Below are 21872 nucleotides of genomic sequence, written 5' to 3'. Positions count from 1 at the left end.
TGTACCAAATTTATATGTAACTAGTTATATATTAATGTTTAGTTTAACACATAAAAGTTGAACCCCTAACTCTCTCTATATAAAGCTCTTAACAAATTACCATATACAAAGCTAAACTCCAGTGCTGCTTCATCACCCCATTTTCCAAATAGTCCCAAAAAGCCATAGAAAGTAGGGAGTGCAAGGGTAGGTAGTTCAGTGGTAGAATTCTTGCCATGCAGGAGACCTGAGTTCAATTTCCAGTCCATGCACTTCCCAAAAAGCAAAATTCAACAAATGGGGCTGCAATAATAGGATACTCACATGGAAAAATAATGAAATGTGACTCCAACATAACGGCATTAAAAAGAAAAAGCCTTACTCAGGGAATAAGCCTCTATTTGCTTGATTACGTTTCCATTCTCTGGAGCTTTTCTAAGCCTCTTGTTCATTTAAATATGGTTACAAGACAGCTATTTTTAGGTCTATCTGGAAAAAAGTAGTCATTCTCGTTTCACTCAACAACTGTTGTCACCTACTCTAAAATACTTGGTACTCATCCATGACCACATGACAAATTTCTGCCTCAAGGAGCTTAGTATTACTGAACCAGATGTTGACAGTGTAATTTCTGGGTACCTACAAATAAGTGGAAATGCACCGCTTCTCAGTGCCTTTTATAAATTAACCCTTCAAATAGCTGACTTCTGGGAGTAGATCAGTCCAAAATTATATCCTAAAAATTTCCTCATATAGCATTTACAGAAAACTGGAGGAAGAGTGTTCAGTAAGGATAGTCCCATGCTCTCCTGGAGAGGATGGGCCCCCAGGCCTGAATGGGATGCAACTTTTGAAGACTTACTCCCAATAATCTAGAGCAGTGGTTCTCAACCAGGGTCACTTTGGTCCCCCAGGGCCATGGCAATATCTGGAGACGTCTTTTGTTTGTCACAATTATGGGAGTGCTACTGGCATCTAGTGGGTAGGGTCAGGGATGCTGCCAAACATCCTACAACACATAGGTCAATCCCCCACAACAAATTACCTGGCCCAAAATGACAATACTGCCAAGACTGAGAAACCTACTTTAGAAATAGCTTCCCACAGGTTAAGAAAAGGAAGGTGGCCAAAATGCTTTAGTGGCTGCCTGGGCAACAGGACAGAATCATGCCATGACAGTAGAAGCTTACACAAAATAGTAGGTCAAGAGGTAACCTGAAGTTTCTCTGAAACACACTAGACAACATCTTCAGTGAAGTAAAATATGACATCTATAATTTGCTTCTCAAATTTCTGGTCTGTTGACTATTTTCCAGTTAAGTATTACCAGTGTTCTGAGCTTTCCAGAGATACGGCTGACTGTTCTTTCAGGGATTTCTTAGTTCCCAGAATCTTACACAAGGCAACCATTCCCACCATCCTCCTATGCCCATCATCTCTGTCCAAAGTTGCATCTAACCCTACATCCTAAACTTTCCATCTTTCAGTAGAATTCCAGGCTGTGTATTTTGTTCTCACACACATTAACCACTATTTTATTATTTGTGATACTTTCATACCCTAACCTTCCCATCTGATATGGAATGCATCATTATTTCATTACTCATGAACTTTCTGACAATGTAGTACAGAACTATACCACTGAAATACTAAATACTATGTATCTAGTCTCAGATTGCAATGCCATTTTTACCAATCCCGTTACTATCTTAATATAATTTTGGCATAACTTTGTACACTTACATAAAATGCTAAAAATATGTAAAAGCCACTTTCCTGAGGCTTAAACGTCAATTTTTTAAATTAACAGACTCAAAAATCAGGCTAAGCATAAAGGTATAATCAGAGACTTACAATACAGAATAAAGGGGACTTAGAGATACATAGACGCTAGAGGTGGGTGAACTGTTACCTAATGAGGTTGAATTGCAATGTAAGGGAATAGATAGGAGTGAAGGTGATTCTCTAGTGGGTCTAAAAGTAATATTACCATATTGAAGATGAACAAGATTGAAAGGGGTTGTATAGACCTACCTGTCCCACTCACTCACTCTAGAAATATGAATGAGTTCTTGTAAGAATTACTTCAAAGATAAGATTCTTGTATAAAGAGTGTTTTAAGTCCAGGGTATGGGGGGAAACTGCTATTGCATGCTATGAGCTATGTTCAAAAGGAAACCATCAGCACCACAGCAACAGTAGAGATCAATAATGGGGTGAGAGACGAGTTAAGAGGAGGTTTAGATCTCCTATTTGGTGAGGGTGTGTGTATTGGTTTTTCTATTTCTTGGGAACAATGACATTATCTAAAATTGAGAATGTTGGTGGACTGTGGACTTACTTTGGGCCCTCTACATGATGCCTGATGAATGCAGGTGGCAGAAGGATACACTAACAGAGAAGTAGAATGGCGAACGATGGTGTATATTTATGAACGAAGGCTATGCTGCTACAAAAAGGAACAATGTGTGCAACGATGTGAATGAACATGTAGGATATTTGGTGAGATAAAATAAGCCAGAAACAAAAAACAATGGTATGGTCACCTTTAGAAAATGCTTATAAGAAAATGGGGGCCTAGACTGTAAGTTTTTAGAGCAGACACATTAAGTCTGGAGTGGTGATTATTATTTTTGGATTTTGAGAGGCTGTTTTATATATATAACCTGATATGTAGAGATAAGAATGAAGCTGAACAGGTTAGGGTTACAGTAATTCAGAACATAGGGGTAAGGAAGACAGTGCCTATATTTTAGAACCACACATACTCTTTGAGATCAATGTAAGGAAGGTTTATATGATCTGGAACTGAAACTTTCTGTAGCGCATAATCTAATTCAACCTATCTTTATAGCTCATTTGAACAACTGAAACACAGGGAGCACAGAATAAGAAAGAGGTCCTTTAATCCTGTATAAATTAATGTAATGCCTGGAAACATCCTAGAGTATATTAAGCTGATAATCAAAAAGTATTGGCAAAGTCCTCTGAGGGAAGGGAGAAAGACTATGGAACTATTAAATCTTACCATCAGGTAATCTGATACTGTGTCAAACTTTAGGGACACCCAAATCAATAGGTCATGCCCTTGATCATGAGGCTTATTCTTGTGAAGCTTATGTAGGTAGCAGAGAAACTTAGACTACCTATAGGCATGCCTAAGAGTTACTTCTGGAGGACCTCTTTTGTTGCTCAGATGTGGCCTCAGTCTCTCTAAGCCCAACTCTGCAAGTGAAATCATTGCTCTCCCCCATATGTGCAACATGACATCCAGGGGTGAAAGTCTCCCTGGTGAAGTTGGAGATGACTCCCAGGGATGAATCCAGACCTGGCACCATGGGATCAACAATTCCATCCTGACCAAAAGGGGGGAAAGAAATGTAATTAATAAAGTATCAGTGGTAGAGAGAGTTCAAATAGAGTCGAGAGGGTACTCTGGAGGTTGCTCTTATGCAAGCTTCAGGTAGACCTTGCTCCCCATCATAACCTGCCACCCCCAACCAGGACCATTCCAGCCAATCCTAAAAAACACCTAGGGCAATTTATAAGATTCCACAAGGGCTCCAGGCACTAGAGTAACTTTCCAGAAACCTACAACCTCCTGATGGATCCCTGGTCCAGATAAGTCCTGAAACCTAGCCCATCCTCTCCACAACATCAGATAGTTACATCTCCCTACCCCATATTAGTGACAGACCCTTCCAATATCAAAAATTTAGAATTGCTATAGCCCAAACAACCTAATGAGAGGAAATGGAAAGACCAAAGGTGATGGTGGAATTAAGCATAGAAGATAGGACTTAACAAAGGAATATGAATGCTGAATCATTAAACTGATATCTTTTAGTCTCCAGTATTTTAGAGCACCTAGAAGTAAAAACCTAAAATGTAATTATAACCCATGTCAAAGTCTGAAATATGTTCCACAACTAATTGTGGTGCTGTGCTTGGAAATTTATAGTTTTGTATATATGTTATTGTTCACAAAAAAAGATGAAAAAAAGTCGATTGATGATAAAAAGATATGTAAGCCCTCTAGCCTCCTATATTCTGGAGCAGCTAGAAAGAAAAATAGGAGAAGATCGTATGGTATAGCCCATGACAAACTCTGGGATCTATCCTGTAACCACTTTTTGAAGAGTGCTTTGAAAACTACTGCTTTTTTATTTCTTTGCTTTGTATGTATGTTATACAATAAAAAAAGTTAAAAAAAAAAGATTTTTGGAAATAATTAGAATATGCAAATTCACAGTCAGAAACTAGAATACAGGTTTCTGAGGGGCTGGGTGGGGGTGGGAAATGGAATTAATAATTCTTCACTAATACAGAGTTTCTGTTTGGGGTGATGAAAAAGTTTTAGTAATAGATGGTTGTAGGAGCAGCACAACACCATGAATGTAATTAATACCGCTGAACTGTATATCTGAAAATGGATAAAACATGAAATTTTGGTTGTATATATTAATAAAATTTTAAACCCCCCCAGAAAAAAGTCAGGCTAAACACCCAAAATCACCTAGTACATTTTCCTTAATCATGCATTTGTTCATAAGAAAACATTACCCATACATGTGCAAGGTACTTTGCTAGGCAATGAAGATGAAAAGATATGGCATAATCCCTTCCCTCAAGAGGTCCACAGTCTCATAAATCAGCATAATTTCCCCACTAAATACCTTATCACCTGAGTATACTGTCCTTACATAAGGACAACTACTTATGATCCAACCTCAAAAGATTAAGCACTGATTAGTTTTCCTCTCACTATAATCTATTGCATAATTATACTTCAGCACTAATTGGCTACGATTAGGGGTCCAGTGTGTGGCCAAGGTTAGAAGAAAGTTAAGAATTTAATCTGCAGCCTTGATTTTGTCAGCATCAAGCTCTGGCCATTTGTACAGTTCAGTCAGGTCATCAGAAACACGACTTGAAAGTTTTCTCACTATTCGAGTGAGTACACTGTGCTACAACCCAAAATCCGATGGCACCTGGCACACAGCAGTCAAATAGCAACTTACCATGGTACTGAGGCCCCCCCTATAGGCTAAACTAAAAGAACTTCCTCTCAGATGGGTTTGTTTTTTTGTTTTAATTTAGAAAAATACTGGGAAAAATCTGTTTTAAAATGAGACCAATAAAAAAACTAAATACAACTCAACTTGGCATCTTAATAGTACTGAGTGTATTCCTTTCATCCATGATGGAAAATCAAACTTTTTTTTTACCACAACCAGATTAGAAGTACATTTTACATTGTGAGCTAGTATACATACAAATGTATGTATATATACACACCATGCAAGTTTTATACAATACTTACTGTGCGTGATGCATTCCAGTACTTCCTTTTTTTAATGTTGGTCACAAGCCACTACATATCATGACCTACTAATGAGATATGACTCATAGCTTGATATATATATATATATATACATATAAACAGGATATAAGTACCTGATATATCAAGGCCTTGTGACTTGTAACTCTCAACTTACTTCTGGTTTAGTTATACGGTTCCCTCTATTAAAAGTGCAGTTTCTGTAACACAAAACCCAAAATCTCTCTACCCTGTTTTTGGTCACTATAATCCTTTCTCTGGAGTGTTAATTTCTCAATACTTCTAGCCAACTGGTTTTCAGAAGGACTGTGTGTTTTATTCTGAGGCTCATTTTTTTTTGGCATACACATTTTAAATAGGATTTGATTTTTATTATGTTATGCAATATATTTACAATAATATTTTACTAACCAAACAGCTGAATCACATGAAGAAAGAATGTATTCCTAATCAGAGGATTCTGAAACCAGAAAAGTGTCCCTCTTAAAAAGGAAGCAGGACCTGAAGGAATAAATTCCCCAACCTCCAACCCAATTCCCAGAACTAGCTGATTGCATAGGGAGGGCTAGACCTCACAGATGTAGACATTCAGGCCAAAACTATTTCTACCACATCACACTGCCTGCAGAGAAACCCACACTGGTCCCAAATCCACCTCAAATCAATCCCCTTAGGTCAAAATAATCTCATGGCACAACGGTGTCATCTAGAAGCAAGGATTCTTAAACCTGTTTCTGTACTTGCCAAATTCCTATTTTTAATTCCTCTTTCCTGTCACCTCTTTTATAGTAGATTCGGTATTTGTTGCCAAGGGAGGGGAAAGAAAAATTCACATGTCAATTTACAGAGTCATTCACAACAATACCAAAAATTTTATTCTAAGAGGATACTAAAACAAATGCCAAAAATATTTCAGCTATCCTTCTCTCTTAAGGTTGAGATCTCACTGTATTCTGATATATAAATAGGCATATATAGCATTAGCTACCCTCTACTTAACAGCTGAAAAAATACATATTAAACATGGCAAAAGACCAAGATTCTAGACCTGGTCTTGGCCTACCCCACCTATACATAGGTACAGGGTGGGCTCTGGGAAGTTAGTTTATCTCTCTGAGCCTCAGTTTCCTCATCTGCAAGATATGGGTTATAATAGTACTGACTCAAAGGGTTATTATAAGGATTAAAAGGGAAAATGCATTTAAAAGTCATTAGCAAAGAAAAACTTTATTTTGGCACAAAATTTATAATTTGACTAGTGTATTTCCTAATATAACTTATATGGACAGTTTAATTGAACACCATAAGAAAATGGAAACTTGAGTAGGGCATGAGATTTTGTAGGTTTGTCCAGAGTGATGCCCTGATAAATCCCAGAGTGATTTGAACAGTGAATAAAAAATTATTTGCAAAGTCCCCTTGGGGGAATGGTAAGAAAAGGGGAAAATTCAACTTTCCCATGTGGAGAATTCCTGATATTCTCACAAGCAGTGGGGACAACCAAAGCAATAGGCCGAGCCCTCAATCTTGGGGTTTGTTCATATGAAACTTATCCCTGCAAAGGATAGTCTAAGCCTACTTAAAATTAGGCCTAAGAGAACCTCTTCTGTTGCTCAGATGTAGCCTCTCTCTCTCAGCCAACACGAAAGCAAACTCACTGCCCTCCCTGTCTACGTGGGACATGACTCCCAGGGGTGTGGACCTTCCTGGCAACGTGGGACAGAAATCCTAGAATAAGCTGGGACTCAGTGTGCTGGTTTGAAAGGATATATGCCCCCTAAGAAAAGCCATGTTTTAATATAAATCCCATTTCATAAAGGTAGAATAATCCCTATTCAATACTGTATATTTGAAACTGTAATGAGATCATCTCCCTGGTTGATGAGATTTAGTTAAGAATGGTTGTTAAACTGGATTAGGGGATGACATGTCTCCACCCATCTGAGTGGGTCTTGATTAGTTTCTGAAGTCCTATAAAAGAGGAAACATTTTGGAGAGAGAGACTCGGAGAGAGCAGAGAATGCTGCAGCACCACGAAGCAGAGAGTCCACCAGCCAGCGACCTTTGGAGATGAAGAAGGAAAACGCCTCCCGGGGAGCTTCACGAAATAGGAAGCCAGGAGAGAAAGCTAGCAGATGATGCCGTATTTGCCATGCGCTCTTCCAGCCGAGAGAGGAGGCCTGACCGTGTTCACCATGTGCCTTTCCAGATGAGAGAGAAACCCTGAACTTCATCGGCCTTCTTGAACCAAGGTATCTTTCCCTGGATGCCTTTGATTGGACTTTTCTATAGACTTGTTTTAATTCTCGGCCTTAGAACTGTAAACTAGCAACTCATTAAATTTCCCTTTTTAAAAAGCCATTCCATTTCTGGTATATTGCATTCCAGCAGCTAGCAAACTAGAACAGATTTTGGTACCGGAGAGTGGGGTGCTGCTGCTGCAGTTTGCAAATACCAAACATGTTGGAACGGCTTTTTAATTGGATAAAGGGAAGAATCTGGAGGAGTTGTGAGAAGCTTGATAGAGAAGGCCTAGAATGCTTTGGAGAGACTGTTGGTAGAAATGTGGACTCTAAAGATACCTCTGATGAGGCCTTAGAAAGAAATGAGACACGTGCTATTGAAAACTGGAAGGAAGGTGATCCTTGTTTTAAAATGGCAGATAATCTGGCAAAGTTGACTAATGGTATTGGCTGGAAGGCAGATTTTAAAAGCCATGAACTTGGATATTTAGCAGAAGAGATCTCCAAATTAAATGTCGAAAGTGCAGTCTGGTTTCTCCTTGCAGCTTATAGTGAAATGCGACAGGAAAGAGATAAGCTGAAAACTGAACTCTTGAGTAAAAAGAAACCAGAAGTTGAGGTCCCGGAAAATTCTGGGCCTACAGAAAGGGAGACTACAAAGTATAGTGTGGATTTAACCAAATGTGGAACCAGCCAGCCATTTCAGAGAAAGTCAGGATCGGACATGGAGTTATCCAGGAAAGATTTGTGGAAACTCCTTATGTCTGATGGGCATGATCCAAGGCTACTGCATAGAAAGCCAACGAGAGTGCTGTGGGACCTGTATAAACAGAGCCGCTGCCAGTCTGGACTGAGGGGTTCAGAGAAGGGACACATTGGAGGAAAAATAACTTCAGAGGCAAAACTGTGGAGGCTGAGGTCTGAAGTTAAGAAGCCTCAGGTCAGGAGAGTGGACCCACCCAAGCCTGTGAAGAGAGTGAGTTTGCCCCAAAGGCAGAGAATGGGCCTTCCACCTCATTGCAGTGGAAGAGTCATGCCGCCTCAGGCCTTGGAGAGGGTGAAGCACATTCCTTGGGGATTGGGGAGAGCCTGGCTGCCACCACATGGAGGGGTTGAGCGTGTGCCCCGGAGATGGCAGAGAGCCCGGGTGCAGCCCCAATGCTTGGAGAGGGTGGAGCCGAGAGAAAGGTGGTCTCCCCAATATCCCCCAAGGTTACCTTCAGAGAGAGGCAGGCGTAGGCATTTGGAAAGGGTGGGACTGCCACTTTCTAAAGCCCTGAGGATAAATGACTCTCAGACTTTGAACACTAATGGACTTTGCCCTGCAGGTTTTCAAAACTGTATGGGTCCGGTGACCCCTGTGTTCCTTCCTCCCTTTGGAAATGTGTCTATGTATCCTATGAATGTTCCTCCTTTGTATGTTGGCAGCAAATAACTTGTTGTGAGTTTTCAAAGGTCCAGAGCAAATGGAAAGAATTTTGCCTTAGGACAGACCATGCCTCTAACTGACTTGATGAGATTTTATACTGTCTCTAATTTTGTACTTCATTGTATTGCTACTGAAAGGTTTAAGGTTTCTAATATTGTTATGAAATTAATGTATTTTGTATTTGGGAAAAACATGTCTTTTTTAGGGGCCAGAGGGTGGAATGTGCTGGTTTGAAAGGATATATGCCCCCTAAGAAAAGCCATGTTTTAATATAAATCCCATTTCATAAAGGTAGAATAATCCCTATTCAATACTGTATATTTGAAACTGTAATGAGATCATCTCCCTGGTTGATGAGATTTAGTTAAGAATGGTTGTTAAACTGGATTAGGGGATGACATGTCTCCACCCATCTGAGTGGGTCTTGATTAGTTTCTGAAGTCCTATAAAAGAGGAAACATTTTGGAGAGAGAGACTCGGAGAGAGCAGAGAATGCTGCAGCACCACGAAGCAGAGAGTCCACCAGCCAGCGACCTTTGGAGATGAAGAAGGGAAATGCCTCCCGGGGAGCTTTATGAAACCAGAAGCCAGGAGAGTAAGCTAGCAGATGACGCCGTGTCTGCCATGTGCCCTTCCAGCCGAGAGAGAAGCCCTGACTGCGTTCGCCATGTGCCTTTCCAGATGAGAGAGAAACCCTGAACTTCATCGGCCTTCTTGAACCAAGGTATCTTTCCCTGGATGCCTTTGATTGGACTTTTCTATAGACTTGTTTTAATTCTCGGCCTTAGAACTGTAAACTAGCAACTCATTAAATTCCCCTTGTTAAAAGCCATTCCGTTTCTGGTATATTGCATTCCAGCAGCTAGCAAACTAGAAATCCCTATTCAATACTGTATATTTGAAACTGTAATGAGATCATCTCCCTGGTTGATGAGATTTAGTTAAGAATGGTTGTTAAACTGGATTAGGGGATGACATGTCTCCACCCATCTGAGTGGGTCTTGATTAGTTTCTGAAGTCCTATAAAAGAGGAAACATTTTGGAGAGAGAGACTCGGAGAGAGCAGAGAATGCTGCAGCACCACGAAGCAGAGAGTCCACCAGCCAGCGACCTTTGGAGATGAAGAAGGGAAATGCCTCCCGGGGAGCTTTATGAAACCAGAAGCCAGGAGAGTAAGCTAGCAGATGACGCCGTGTCTGCCATGTGCCCTTCCAGCCGAGAGAGAAGCCCTGACCGCGTTCGCCATGTGCCTTTCCAGATGAGAGAGAAACCCTGAACTTCATCGGCCTTCTTGAACCAAGGTATCTTTCCCTGGATGCCTTTGATTGGACTTTTCTATAGACTTGTTTTAATTCTCGGCCTTAGAACTGTAAACTAGCAACTCATTAAATTCCCCTTGTTAAAAGCCATTCCGTTTCTGGTATATTGCATTCCAGCAGCTAGCAAACTAGAACAGATTTTGGTACCAGGAGTGGGGTGCTGCTGCTGCAGTTTGCAAATACCAAACATGTTGGAACGGCTTTTTAATTGGATAAAGGGAAGAATCTGGAGGAGTTGTGAGAAGCTTGATAGAGAAGGCCTAGAATGCTTTGGAGAGACTGTTGGTAGAAATGTGGACTCTAAAGATACCTCTGATGAGGCCTTAGAAAGAAATGAGACACGTGCTATTGAAAACTGGAAGGAAGGTGATCCTTGTTTTAAAATGGCAGATAATCTGGCAAAGTTGACTAATGGTATTGGCTGGAAGGCAGATTTTAAAAGCCATGAACTTGGATATTTAGCAGAAGAGATCTCCAAATTAAATGTCGAAAGTGCAGTCTGGTTTCTCCTTGCAGCTTATAGTGAAATGCGACAGGAAAGAGATAAGCTGAAAACTGAACTCTTGAGTAAAAAGAAACCAGAAGTTGAGGTCCCGGAAAATTCTGGGCCTACAGAAAGGGAGACTACAAAGTATAGTGTGGATTTAACCAAATGTGGAACCAGCCAGCCATTTCAGAGAAAGTCAGGATCGGACATGGAGTTATCCAGGAAAGATTTGTGGAAACTCCTTATGTCTGATGGGCATGATCCAAGGCTACTGCATAGAAAGCCAACGAGAGTGCTGTGGGACCTGTATAAACAGAGCCGCTGCCAGTCTGGACTGAGGGGTTCAGAGAAGGGACACATTGGAGGAAAAATAACTTCAGAGGCAAAACTGTGGAGGCTGAGGTCTGAAGTTAAGAAGCCTCAGGTCAGGAGAGTGGACCCACCCAAGCCTGTGAAGAGAGTGAGTTTGCCCCAAAGGCAGAGGATGGGCCTTCCACCTCATTGCAGTGGAAGAGTCATGCCGCCTCAGGCCTTGGAGAGGGTGAAGCACATTCCTTGGGGATTGGGGAGAGCCTGGCTGCCACCACATGGAGGGGTTGAGCGTGTGCCCCGGAGATGGCAGAGAGCCCGGGTGCAGCCCCAATGCTTGGAGAGGGTGGAGCCGAGAGAAAGGTGGTCTCCCCAATATCCCCCAAGGTTACCTTCAGAGAGAGGCAGGCGTAGGCATTTGGAAAGGGTGGGACTGCCACTTTCTAAAGCCCTGAGGATAAATGACTCTCAGACTTTGAACACTAATGGACTTTGCCCTGCGGGTTTTCAAAACTGTATGGGTCCGGTGACCCCTGCGTTCCTTCCTCCCTTTGGAAATGTGTCTATGTATCCTATGAATGTTCCTCCTTTGTATGTTGGCAGCAAATAACTTGTTGTGAGTTTTCAAAGGTCCAGAGCAAATGGAAAGAATTTTGCCTTAGGACAGACCATGCCTCTAACTGACTTGATGAGATTTTATACTGTCTCTAATTTTGTACTTCATTGTATTGCTACTGAAAGGTTTAAGGTTTCTAATATTGTTATGAAATTAATGTATTTTGTATTTGGGAAAAACATGTCTTTTTTAGGGGCCAGAGGGTGGAATGTGCTGGTTTGAAAGGATATATGCCCCCTAAGAAAAGCCATGTTTTAATATAAATCCCATTTCATAAAGGTAGAATAATCCCTATTCAATACTGTATATTTGAAACTGTAATGAGATCATCTCCCTGGTTGATGAGATTTAGTTAAGAATGGTTGTTAAACTGGATTAGGGGATGACATGTCTCCACCCATCTGAGTGGGTCTTGATTAGTTTCTGAAGTCCTATAAAAGAGGAAACATTTTGGAGAGAGAGACTCGGAGAGAGCAGAGAATGCTGCAGCACCACGAAGCAGAGAGTCCACCAGCCAGCGACCTTTGGAGATGAAGAAGGGAAATGCCTCCCGGGGAGCTTTATGAAACCAGAAGCCAGGAGAGTAAGCTAGCAGATGACGCCGTGTCTGCCATGTGCCCTTCCAGCCGAGAGAGAAGCCCTGACTGCGTTCGCCATGTGCCTTTCCAGATGAGAGAGAAACCCTGAACTTCATCGGCCTTCTTGAACCAAGGTATCTTTCCCTGGATGCCTTTGATTGGACTTTTCTATAGACTTGTTTTAATTCTCGGCCTTAGAACTGTAAACTAGCAACTCATTAAATTCCCCTTGTTAAAAGCCATTCCGTTTCTGGTATATTGCATTCCAGCAGCTAGCAAACTAGAACACTCAGCATCAAGGAAATGAGAAAACCTTCTCAACCTAAAGGGGGAACAGAGAAATGAGACAAAGTGTCAATGGCTGAGAGATTTCAGAGTCGAGGGGTTATCCTGGAGGTTATTCTTATGCATTATATAGATATCACCTTTTTAGTTAGGGTATACTGGAGAGGCTAGAGGGAAGTGCCTGAAAATGTAGAGCTGTGTTCCAGTAGCCATGTTTCTTGAAGATGATTGGATGGTACAGCTTTCACAATGTGACTATGTGATTGTGAAAATCTTGTGTCTGATGCTTTTATCTACTGTATGGACAGATGAGTAAAACATATGGGTTAAAAATAAATAAATAATAGGGGGAACAAATATCAAAATAAATTTATTAGATTGAAATGCTAGTGATCAATGAAAGGGAGTGGTAAGGGGTATAGAAAAAAATAGAGGAAACAAAGGGTAAAACATTAGATAGATGGAAATAATAGTGGTCACTGAGAGGGAGGGGTAAGGGGTATGGTACGTATGAACTTCCTTTTTTCTGTTTATTTCTTTTTCTGAATTGATGCAAATGTTCTAAGAAATGATCATGATGATGAATATACAACTATGTGATGATATTGTGAGTTATTGATTATATACCAAGAATGGAATGATCATATGGTAAGAATGTTCATGTTTGTATGTTATGTTTTAAAAAAATGTTTTAATTAAAAAAAGTCATTATCAAGAAACATGGCTACTGGAACACAGCTCCACATTTTCAGGCAGTTCCCTCCAGACTCTCCACTACATCTTGAACAACAAGCTGATATCTGTTAATGCGTAAGAATAACCTCCAGGATAACCTCTCGACTCTGTTTGGATGATTCAACAATGATATAGCTTTCACAATATGACTCTGTGATTGTGAAAACCTTGTGTCTGATGCTCCTTTTATCTACCATATCAACAGACGAGTAGAATATATGGAATAAAAACAAATAATAGGGGGAAAATGTTAAATTTAGTTTGAAATGCTAGTGATAAGTGAAAGCGAGGGGTAAGGGGTATGGTATGTATAATCTTTTTTTTCTGTTATCGTTTTATTTCTTTTTCTGTTGTCTTTATTTTTTCTAAATTGATGCAAATTTCTAAGAAATGATGAATATGCAACTATGTGATGATATTAAGGATTACTGATTATATATGTAGAATGGAATGATATGTTAATGTTTTTGTTGTTAATTTTTTAATAAATAAAAATTTAAAAATTTAAAAAAAAGGAAACTACCTCAATATGATAGAAAGCATATATGAAAAACCTGTAGCCAGTATCATACCCAAGGGGGAAAGATTGAAAGCCTTTAAGATTGAGAATGAGACAAGGATGCCCTCTGGCACCACTATTATTCAACATTACACTAGAAGTTCTAGCTAGGGCAATCAGAAAGGAAAAAAGAAATAAAATGCATCCAAATTGAAAAGGAAGAAGTAAAACTTTCATTATTTGCAGATGACATGATACTATACTTGGAAAATCATGAGAGATCTATGACTAAGCTTCTTAAGCCAATAAACAAATTCAGCAAACTGGCAGGATTTAAGATGAATGTGCAAAAATCAGTATCGTGTCTATACACAAGCAATGACCTGAGGAGACAATTAAGGAAAAAATTACATTCAAAATAGCAACTAAAAGAATCAAGTATCTAGGAACAAACTTAACCAGGGATATAAAGGACCTGTACACAGAGAATTACAAAAAAAAAAAAAAGTCATTAGCAAAGTACCTGACACAAAGTAAAAATCCAATATGTTAGCCATATATAAAAAAAATTCTTATTTCATGATTATTACATCTTTTTTCATGTTTTATTCCCTTTATTTAGATTTATAGTCTAATGTCTGATATCCACTGCCAGTTGGGACTTTTGTTCAGATGCAAGTGACAAAAAAAAAAAATGCAACCCAAAACATCTTAAGCAAAACAGGGAATGTAATGTCTCTCATAAAAATCTGCCAGCCGAGCTTCAGGCATATGTGCATCCAGCGGCTCAGACAGTGCAGGACTTGGTCTCTTTCTCTTAACCCTGCTTTATCCATGTTGGCGCCATTCTCGGACAGTTCTTCCCTGTGATACCAAAAAGGATTCCAGCAGTTCCAGGCATTTACAGATCTAAGTCTAGCAGGAAAAAAAAAAAAGAGTGCATCTCTTTTGAAGTCTAAGCAAAAACCTCCAGAGTAGCTGATTGGACCTGATTTCTTAGCTTGGGTCAAGTGCCTATCTCGAATTAGTCAGTAGCTTGGGACACTATGTCCTGACTTACAGGGCCAGGGTCATGTACTGGCTGCAGCACATGCACTCAGAGTGGGTGACTGGTGACTGCTCCCCCAACCACACCCAAAGTCCTGATATCACAAGGAGGGAGGATGGAATTGGTGAATAAAACCAATAATATCTACTAAGCTTCATTTCTGACAGAAAGTATATCTTGCCTAATTTCCTTGGGCTAAAACTAAACCTATATCTTTTTTGGGGGGGAGGGGGGTGACAGTGCTTTTTACTGTGAAGAATAACATATGTACAAAAAGCAATAAATTTCAAAGCACACTGCAACAATTACTTATAGAACAGATTTCAGAGTTTGTTATGCATTACATTTCCACAATTTTAAGTTTTTCCTTCGGGCTGGTCCACTGCAGACTAAAAGAAATGATGATGATTACATCTTATAACTGATTCTTTGCCAAATTTGTACCACACTTCACTAACATACAAGTTGCCATGAGGCAGTATAACAAAATAAAGAATCCCTTATTACTTCCAAATGTTTTCGTTTTAAACCATAAAGTATTGAATTTTAGCTTAAGACACTGTCCAGAAACAGAAATTAATAACACACGTTTTCTCTCTATCAAAATGGAGACAAATATCTTATACACTAACTTTTACGTTCATCTTGATGTAGTTCCTTTCAGCTCCCTAAGCTCATCTGTAAAACAGGGTCATAATGCTAAAAGATTATTATTCAGAATTTGTTGTAAAAAGAATTTTTACAAGTTACTATATTATAAAACATTGACAGTGACAGCAAGCAATTATACTACTGTTAAAAGCAAGACTGCCAATCCTTAAAAGGTAGAAAAGTCAGTCAGCTCTAAAATGTCATCCTAAATTTAATTTTAAGGAGCATAATATATGTGACTCTTCCTAGCAAAAGAGGGCATAATAACTTATTCTTTGGACAATATATTATATTGCCTTTTCATGTTACAAAAGAGAATAGAGTATGATCCCAGTTTTGTAAAGGTTATGAAAACTCCAAATATGTTCAATCTGTTCACAGGTATTTTTATTAAGTGGTTCATAGTCAAATAGGTTTTTAAAAAGCTGATTAAACAAAGTTGCTGTTTTTTTATGGCCCCACTTTACAGAGAGTCTTAAGCAATCTAAAATGCATTATAAAATGCCAAAGAGGGATTGTACCATATAATGTCTCCCAATACTATTCGTCCATAAAACTTTCAAAGAAGGGTGTCTTACTAGCACACACAAGCGAGATAGGAGGATGGCCTGGTTAAGACCTAGGAATCTATCTGGCTGTTCTTGGAACCCTTGAGCCACCATTTAAGGAGTCTGAATTAGCCTGCTAGAGAGGCCTGGCCATTCCCCAGTTCCAACCAACCCAGCTGAGGTGTCAGATGTTCCAGCCCTAGGTGAGTTCTCAGACAAACATGGCCGAGTGACCCCAACCAACGCCACATGGAACAGAAGAACCTCCCAGGTGAGCTCAGCCAGCCCACAGAATCAAATATGTTTTCAGAAAGATAAAAGGTCAACCGCTGCACAAACTCACCAAAAAGAAAATTAAAATGTTGAAAACCCTGGAGCAGGAGGGCAGGGGCGATATGTGGAGAAGAACTTCAGTTCTTTAGGAATTGAGCTACTGGCTCTATTCAAAGAGGTGAGAGAAAGCAGATCATACCAGAGAGAATTCAGGTGACAAAGGGAACATGGAGATAGAGTATGTGGGTTATCACAAAGAACAGAGATCCACAGCATCATATGGGCACAACCAATACAATGCAAAGTATATTGGAGTAAAGTAAACTCTTCTAAAGAAAGCCAATGATAAAAACACCATCCTCAAAGACTGCACACTGAAGAAATACCTAAGCAAAAAAGTAAGAACTTGGTAATAAATCCCTGAAGTAACACTGGGACATCTCAGCACAGACTATTTGATACAAAACAATATCCAACTCCATCATGAGGATCCATGCTAGTTCTTATAGATCCATGCTATTTAGTTCTTATGACTAAATACCTGTATTGGTAGATGTATTGGCTTAACATTCTGATATCCAAAATTATTTGAACAAGCAATTCAACTTAAAAGAGTTGATAAGCATTATTTTTAAAGTTCAATCTCAGTAGACTTCAAAGAAAGGCAATTAATGAAGATGTCACTTTTCACCTATCAAAATGGCAAAAATATTTTAAACAGAAAAGGATAAAATTTGGCGAATTTCAAGGAGACTGCCAATGAGAAGTGAATGTGTACAACTGATCTGGAGAGTTCTTTGAAATACATATGAAAAGCCTTCAATATGTACATACTATGAGATCTAGTTTTCTCACTCCTCTACATTTTTCCTAAGGAAATAATTCAGAGGTCAAACGTTTTAGCCATTTAGGATATTTACTGCAGCATTGTTAAACAACAGCAATCACAAAATCCAGAAAAAACTTCAGCATATAGAAATAAATGGTTAACTATATAAAACATGATCTATACAACAGAATGCAGTAGAAGGTCTCTTAACTGAACTCTACTTACACACAAAACTCCCCAGGACTCCAGTCCCTTCCCTTTAACCACTTAGATTCACTAACCCCCACACCATGTTACAGGTAGATATGCAAAATGCTGAAGGGCCAGGTAATTCTCTGGATGATAGTACAGCTTGGGGGAAAGACTCATGCTGGCAAGCTACTATAGCTTGATTCCATGAGTTGGATTGCACACTCGGAAGAAACAGCTGCATTTATTCCCAAGACTATTTATACCAGTTGTGCTTGTTTATATTAACTGTGATTTCAATAAATATTACATAAACTGATAAGAATTTTTTTAAAAGCACTCCAACAAATTCTGGTGCAAAGCCAATATTCTGTCCACTGATCTAATATCCAAACTAAGGAAGAATGCTTCCTTCCTGGGAGCACCTTTCCGGAGATTACTTTTTTCTTCTACATAGCCTGTTTTATGTCTCTTCTGAACTTGACCAGCTTCCCCTCTCATCAAGGAAAAAAAACTATTTTGGCTACAAATTAATAGAAATACCTGCCTTTGTGTTTCTAGGTTATATTATTACATTAGGTATGGCCTCCCTTGCTATATTCCTTGAAAGCAGTACAGTGTACTGGTTAACAGTAACTTGCTCACACTGCCTAGTTTTGAAATCCAGGCACCACTGCTTACTAGCCGTGGGACCTTGAACAAGTTCTCTGTGCTTCAGTTTCCTGAGTGAATTAACCCTTCTAGGGGATTAAAGAAGCTACCTCATAGCATGGTTAGGGGAAACAAGTGAACTAATACATGTAAAGTGCTTAGAACAGTGCCAAGCACATGGTAAGTACTCTATAAATATAAATCATTACTATTATTGTTATTGCTGTTGTTTTGGGGTTTTTACTCAGATATATCCTGCCCAGCCTCTAACACAGTATGCTCAATAGCTGTCTTATGAATTAAAGAATGAACAAATGGACAAATGGCCCTTTATTTTCCTCCTCAAGAGCATCCCTAAATACCTCCTAGTGTGACAGTTTTAGATCTAAAGCTTCTCACAAATCTTTATAAATGCCGTATCTTTGTTAAATCCCTTCATCCCAGTTTTACATTTACCTTCTGCTAATAACAAAAGCTGGGAAATAGAAAGAGGCAAAATACAGAGGTATCATGTAGGTTAATGGGATTTTAAATGATGCAGGGGCATTACAGCAAAGGTAAGGTTTAAAGAATGCCAAAGCCTTAGCAGTAAACCTAGTATACTGATAGCTGCAACATAGTGTTAAAAAAGAAAAGTATCCAATTGTGTAAAAAGCCATTCTTCCCTAACTTCTTCAACAGATGGGAGGCAGCATGGTAGGTTCACAATTACAACTGTTTTGAAAGTATTTATTGTTTAATAATTCTTCCTCCCCTGTTCCCCACTCAATCACTCTCTTGTTCTGCTTTTCTGATCACTCTAAAAGCTGAATACATTCTTCTTCTTCTCTGTGAAGGATGATAACATTAAAACCAACACACTTGACCAGGCTTACAGTGAATACTAGATCAGCAGATTATTGGTTTTCTCCAAGTGGGATTCTCCTACGGTTCCACAAGGTAGTCCTTTCTCACCAAGTTCACCGGTGCACCCATGGAGTTAAAATGCCGCTGCCCATCTAAATACAACATGGACTCTGAAACACAAGAAACATAACCCTGAAGAAACTTGCAGCACCTTAGAAAATCATCATGCAAATACAGACTACTGAAGAACACTGGGATAGCAATGAGAATGCAAAAACTGGTGACAGGGATGCACTGTAGACTCAGAGCATGTACAATGTCTCTAAAAGAGCAGTACATGATTCTCACCCTTTTCCTTTAGCTGGACCAGTCTTTGATTACCAATGGCTGCATGCACCTGGCATGAATCCTTCAGACAACAGCCAGCTGGGCAGAGCAGCAATAGCAGGCTGCAGGCTATCTGGCAGCTTTGGCCTTCAGAGCAGTGGAACCTCAAAAGCAAAATCTCCTAGAGATATGCTTTTATGCTAAGAAGCACTGGCATACTTTCAACAATTTTAAAGGAAAAAAATTCTTAAAATATTCTTCCCTTCACTAGGGACAAGCAATAATTGCTGCTTACCTCCGTATGTTCTAGGGAAAACCAATGGCACTTCCTTTTCTGACATGAATGTGAAATGAAAGACATTGGTAGTCACATGCTCTTTACTCTGCAGAGAGGCCACTTCACTGTGTACTCTGACTTGAATGTAATTGTCCTGTGTAAAGCAAACCTAAGAAATACAGACACTATAGTTAATTGTTTAGGAAGGTTTTAAAAAAGTAGTCATAAGAGAAATAATGGTTTTAGGACACCAAAACTTCTTTTCTAGGCCCAAATAACAGAAAATATTATGTCTTCTCTCATCACATACCTACCTGTGAAGAAAGAAATAGCAATGATCCGACCTCAACAGGTTTCTGAAACATGATATCATCCACTGCTACCACAAATGGTCGGGAACCACTATTGGGGAAAGGCAGAATAAGGTAAATTGAACAATTCTTGGCAATTTCTATTTTTCCCCTAACAACTAGCTGATATAAATAACCACGAACAAAGTATAAACTTAAAAGGGGGGGAAATGGTCATACCACACAGAAAGGAATGCTAAGAGATGCCCCTGTAACCAGACTACTGCCAATATCATCATACCTTTTCCCTTTTGCATATCACCTCCTTTTCTCAGCAGGTCTTTAATGTACTAATTTACAAGAAAGATGAAAGAAACAGCCTTTTAAAATGAAGATCAAAACCAGTTGGTATCAGTGGCACTTATTCTTCAAAAACACAACACATCTCCGAACACTTTTAGACTGGTTCAAAATCTTTCATTTCAGGTTCCAGGAAGATGGCGGAATAGGATAGGTCAAGTCCACCCCTGCTCCAAGGAACAGTTAGAGAAGTGTTGGGAAGGTGACTGGGACAGTGATTCTAGGGTATAAGCGACCTGGAGGGTCTTCTACACCACACAGAGAGGCCCTGGTTGCAAAAACTAAAGAACTGAGACACAGAGAACCGAGACCTCCAGCTAGTGCAAACAGCCTAAAGCGCCCCTTCTGAAAAAGAAGCTCAGCGTCCTTAGGAATACACAGACGGGGAGACAGGGACAAGGAAGTTAAGCCCAGCCGCACCTTGAATGTGCTACTCTCACACGCACCGCACTGCAACCAGCAACTCCCCCTACAACCCCCGGACCTGAACCCCATCACTGGTACCACCCTTTGTCCTCCAGGCATCCCTGCCTCAACCCACACCCACCCTGCATCCCTGCCCCACACCCCCATCCCACGCACGCATGTCTGCCCCAGCCCAACCTACCTCTCCTGTGCAAACACAGTCTCGCTCGCCCCACCCGAGACCCATTCACCCAGTGCTGCCCCTCACCCCCACTACCCTGTCCCTGCCCCCTGCAGGCAGTTGCTTGCCCATGCTCAGCTTCATAACCAGGCCACACCTGCCCCAGCCCACAGATTTGCGCAACCCTACCCTGGGCCCCCTGAGTTCTGTGCACACATACATCAGAGTTTGGCCCCCCAGATCAGTGCCCACAATGCACAAATTCCTGCCACGCCTACCAACTCTAGCAAGCACTGACCTGCACATTTGGGCTACACCCACCCCCAGCCCATACAGTCACATAACCCCACACCACACCCTCTGAGGTCTGAGCACACCCACACCATGGCCCCATTCCACAGACCTGTGCACAAGCACAGCCACATCCTCCCCAATGAGAGCCCACAGATCTCTGCGCCCACCTCTTAACCCCTGCAACCCAAACCCCTGCCCAGCACATGTGCACCCCCTTGCACCACCCCTGGCAGGTGCTCAAGTATGCATCTGAGCTACACAGCCCTGCCCTGCACATGCATGCAACCCAGCCCCAAACCCCCCCCCACACATATCTGCGTATCTGCACCAAGACCAGGCCCAACCAACATCACCTGTCACTAACCCCATGCCCTGCAAAACCCGTGATCTGTTCCCTGCCCCTACACACTTGCGCATCTCCATCCCGGCCCCAGTGGACCCCTCATGCTGTTCAAAGACACACCCGTGCCCTGCCCTCCCTGTGTCCCAACCTCTGTGCCCTGTACCCCACCCTGATACCCATGACTGCCAAGCCCCATGCACCCACCCACATCCTGCCCGCACACTAGCCCCTGTGCATCTGCATAGCTCCTCCATCTGCCTCCCGAGGGATCCTACCTCTGTGTCCCCCACACTGCACACTGCTCCTATGCTCCAAGGCCTTCCTGAGCTGAACTCCACCCCCACAGCCCCTGCACTGCACCTCTACAACCACACAACCTGTGTCCCAAGCACACAGGCACCAGTGGAGAATCCTCAACCCATGCCGATATCTGCGCTACAACCCGTCACCACACTGTTGTGCCCCACCCCAAGTCCTACATCCTGTTCCATATCCATCCCACAAATACAAAGATTTAGACTACTGAAGGAAATCAACTTC

At 40.8% G+C, this 21872-nt stretch overlaps 1 protein-coding gene across 2 annotated transcripts in view; it reads right to left on the bottom strand.

Annotated features, from left to right (window-relative positions):
• Positions 1 to 18722: 18722 nt before the first annotated feature.
• ACOT9 (acyl-CoA thioesterase 9) overlaps positions 18723 to 21872 on the bottom strand; it is a 114509-nt gene continuing 111359 nt past the window's right edge. For both annotated transcript variants that reach the window (XM_077144747.1, XM_077144746.1), the window contains exons 13-15: positions 19774 to 19861; positions 19478 to 19628; positions 18723 to 19025 (exon numbers count right to left, since the gene is read on the bottom strand). In XM_077144747.1, coding sequence (XP_077000862.1) covers positions 18934 to 19025; positions 19478 to 19628; positions 19774 to 19861 — 331 coding nt within the window. In that variant the 3' untranslated portion in view covers positions 18723 to 18933. The remainder of the gene's footprint in view (positions 19026 to 19477; positions 19629 to 19773; positions 19862 to 21872) is intronic.

Source organism: Tamandua tetradactyla, chromosome X (genome assembly GCF_023851605.1).
Source record: "Tamandua tetradactyla isolate mTamTet1 chromosome X, mTamTet1.pri, whole genome shotgun sequence".
Lineage (NCBI taxonomy): Eukaryota > Metazoa > Chordata > Mammalia > Pilosa > Myrmecophagidae > Tamandua > Tamandua tetradactyla.
Note: the sequence above shows the minus strand (reverse complement) of the source record. Positions and strands in the feature narration are given on the sequence as shown.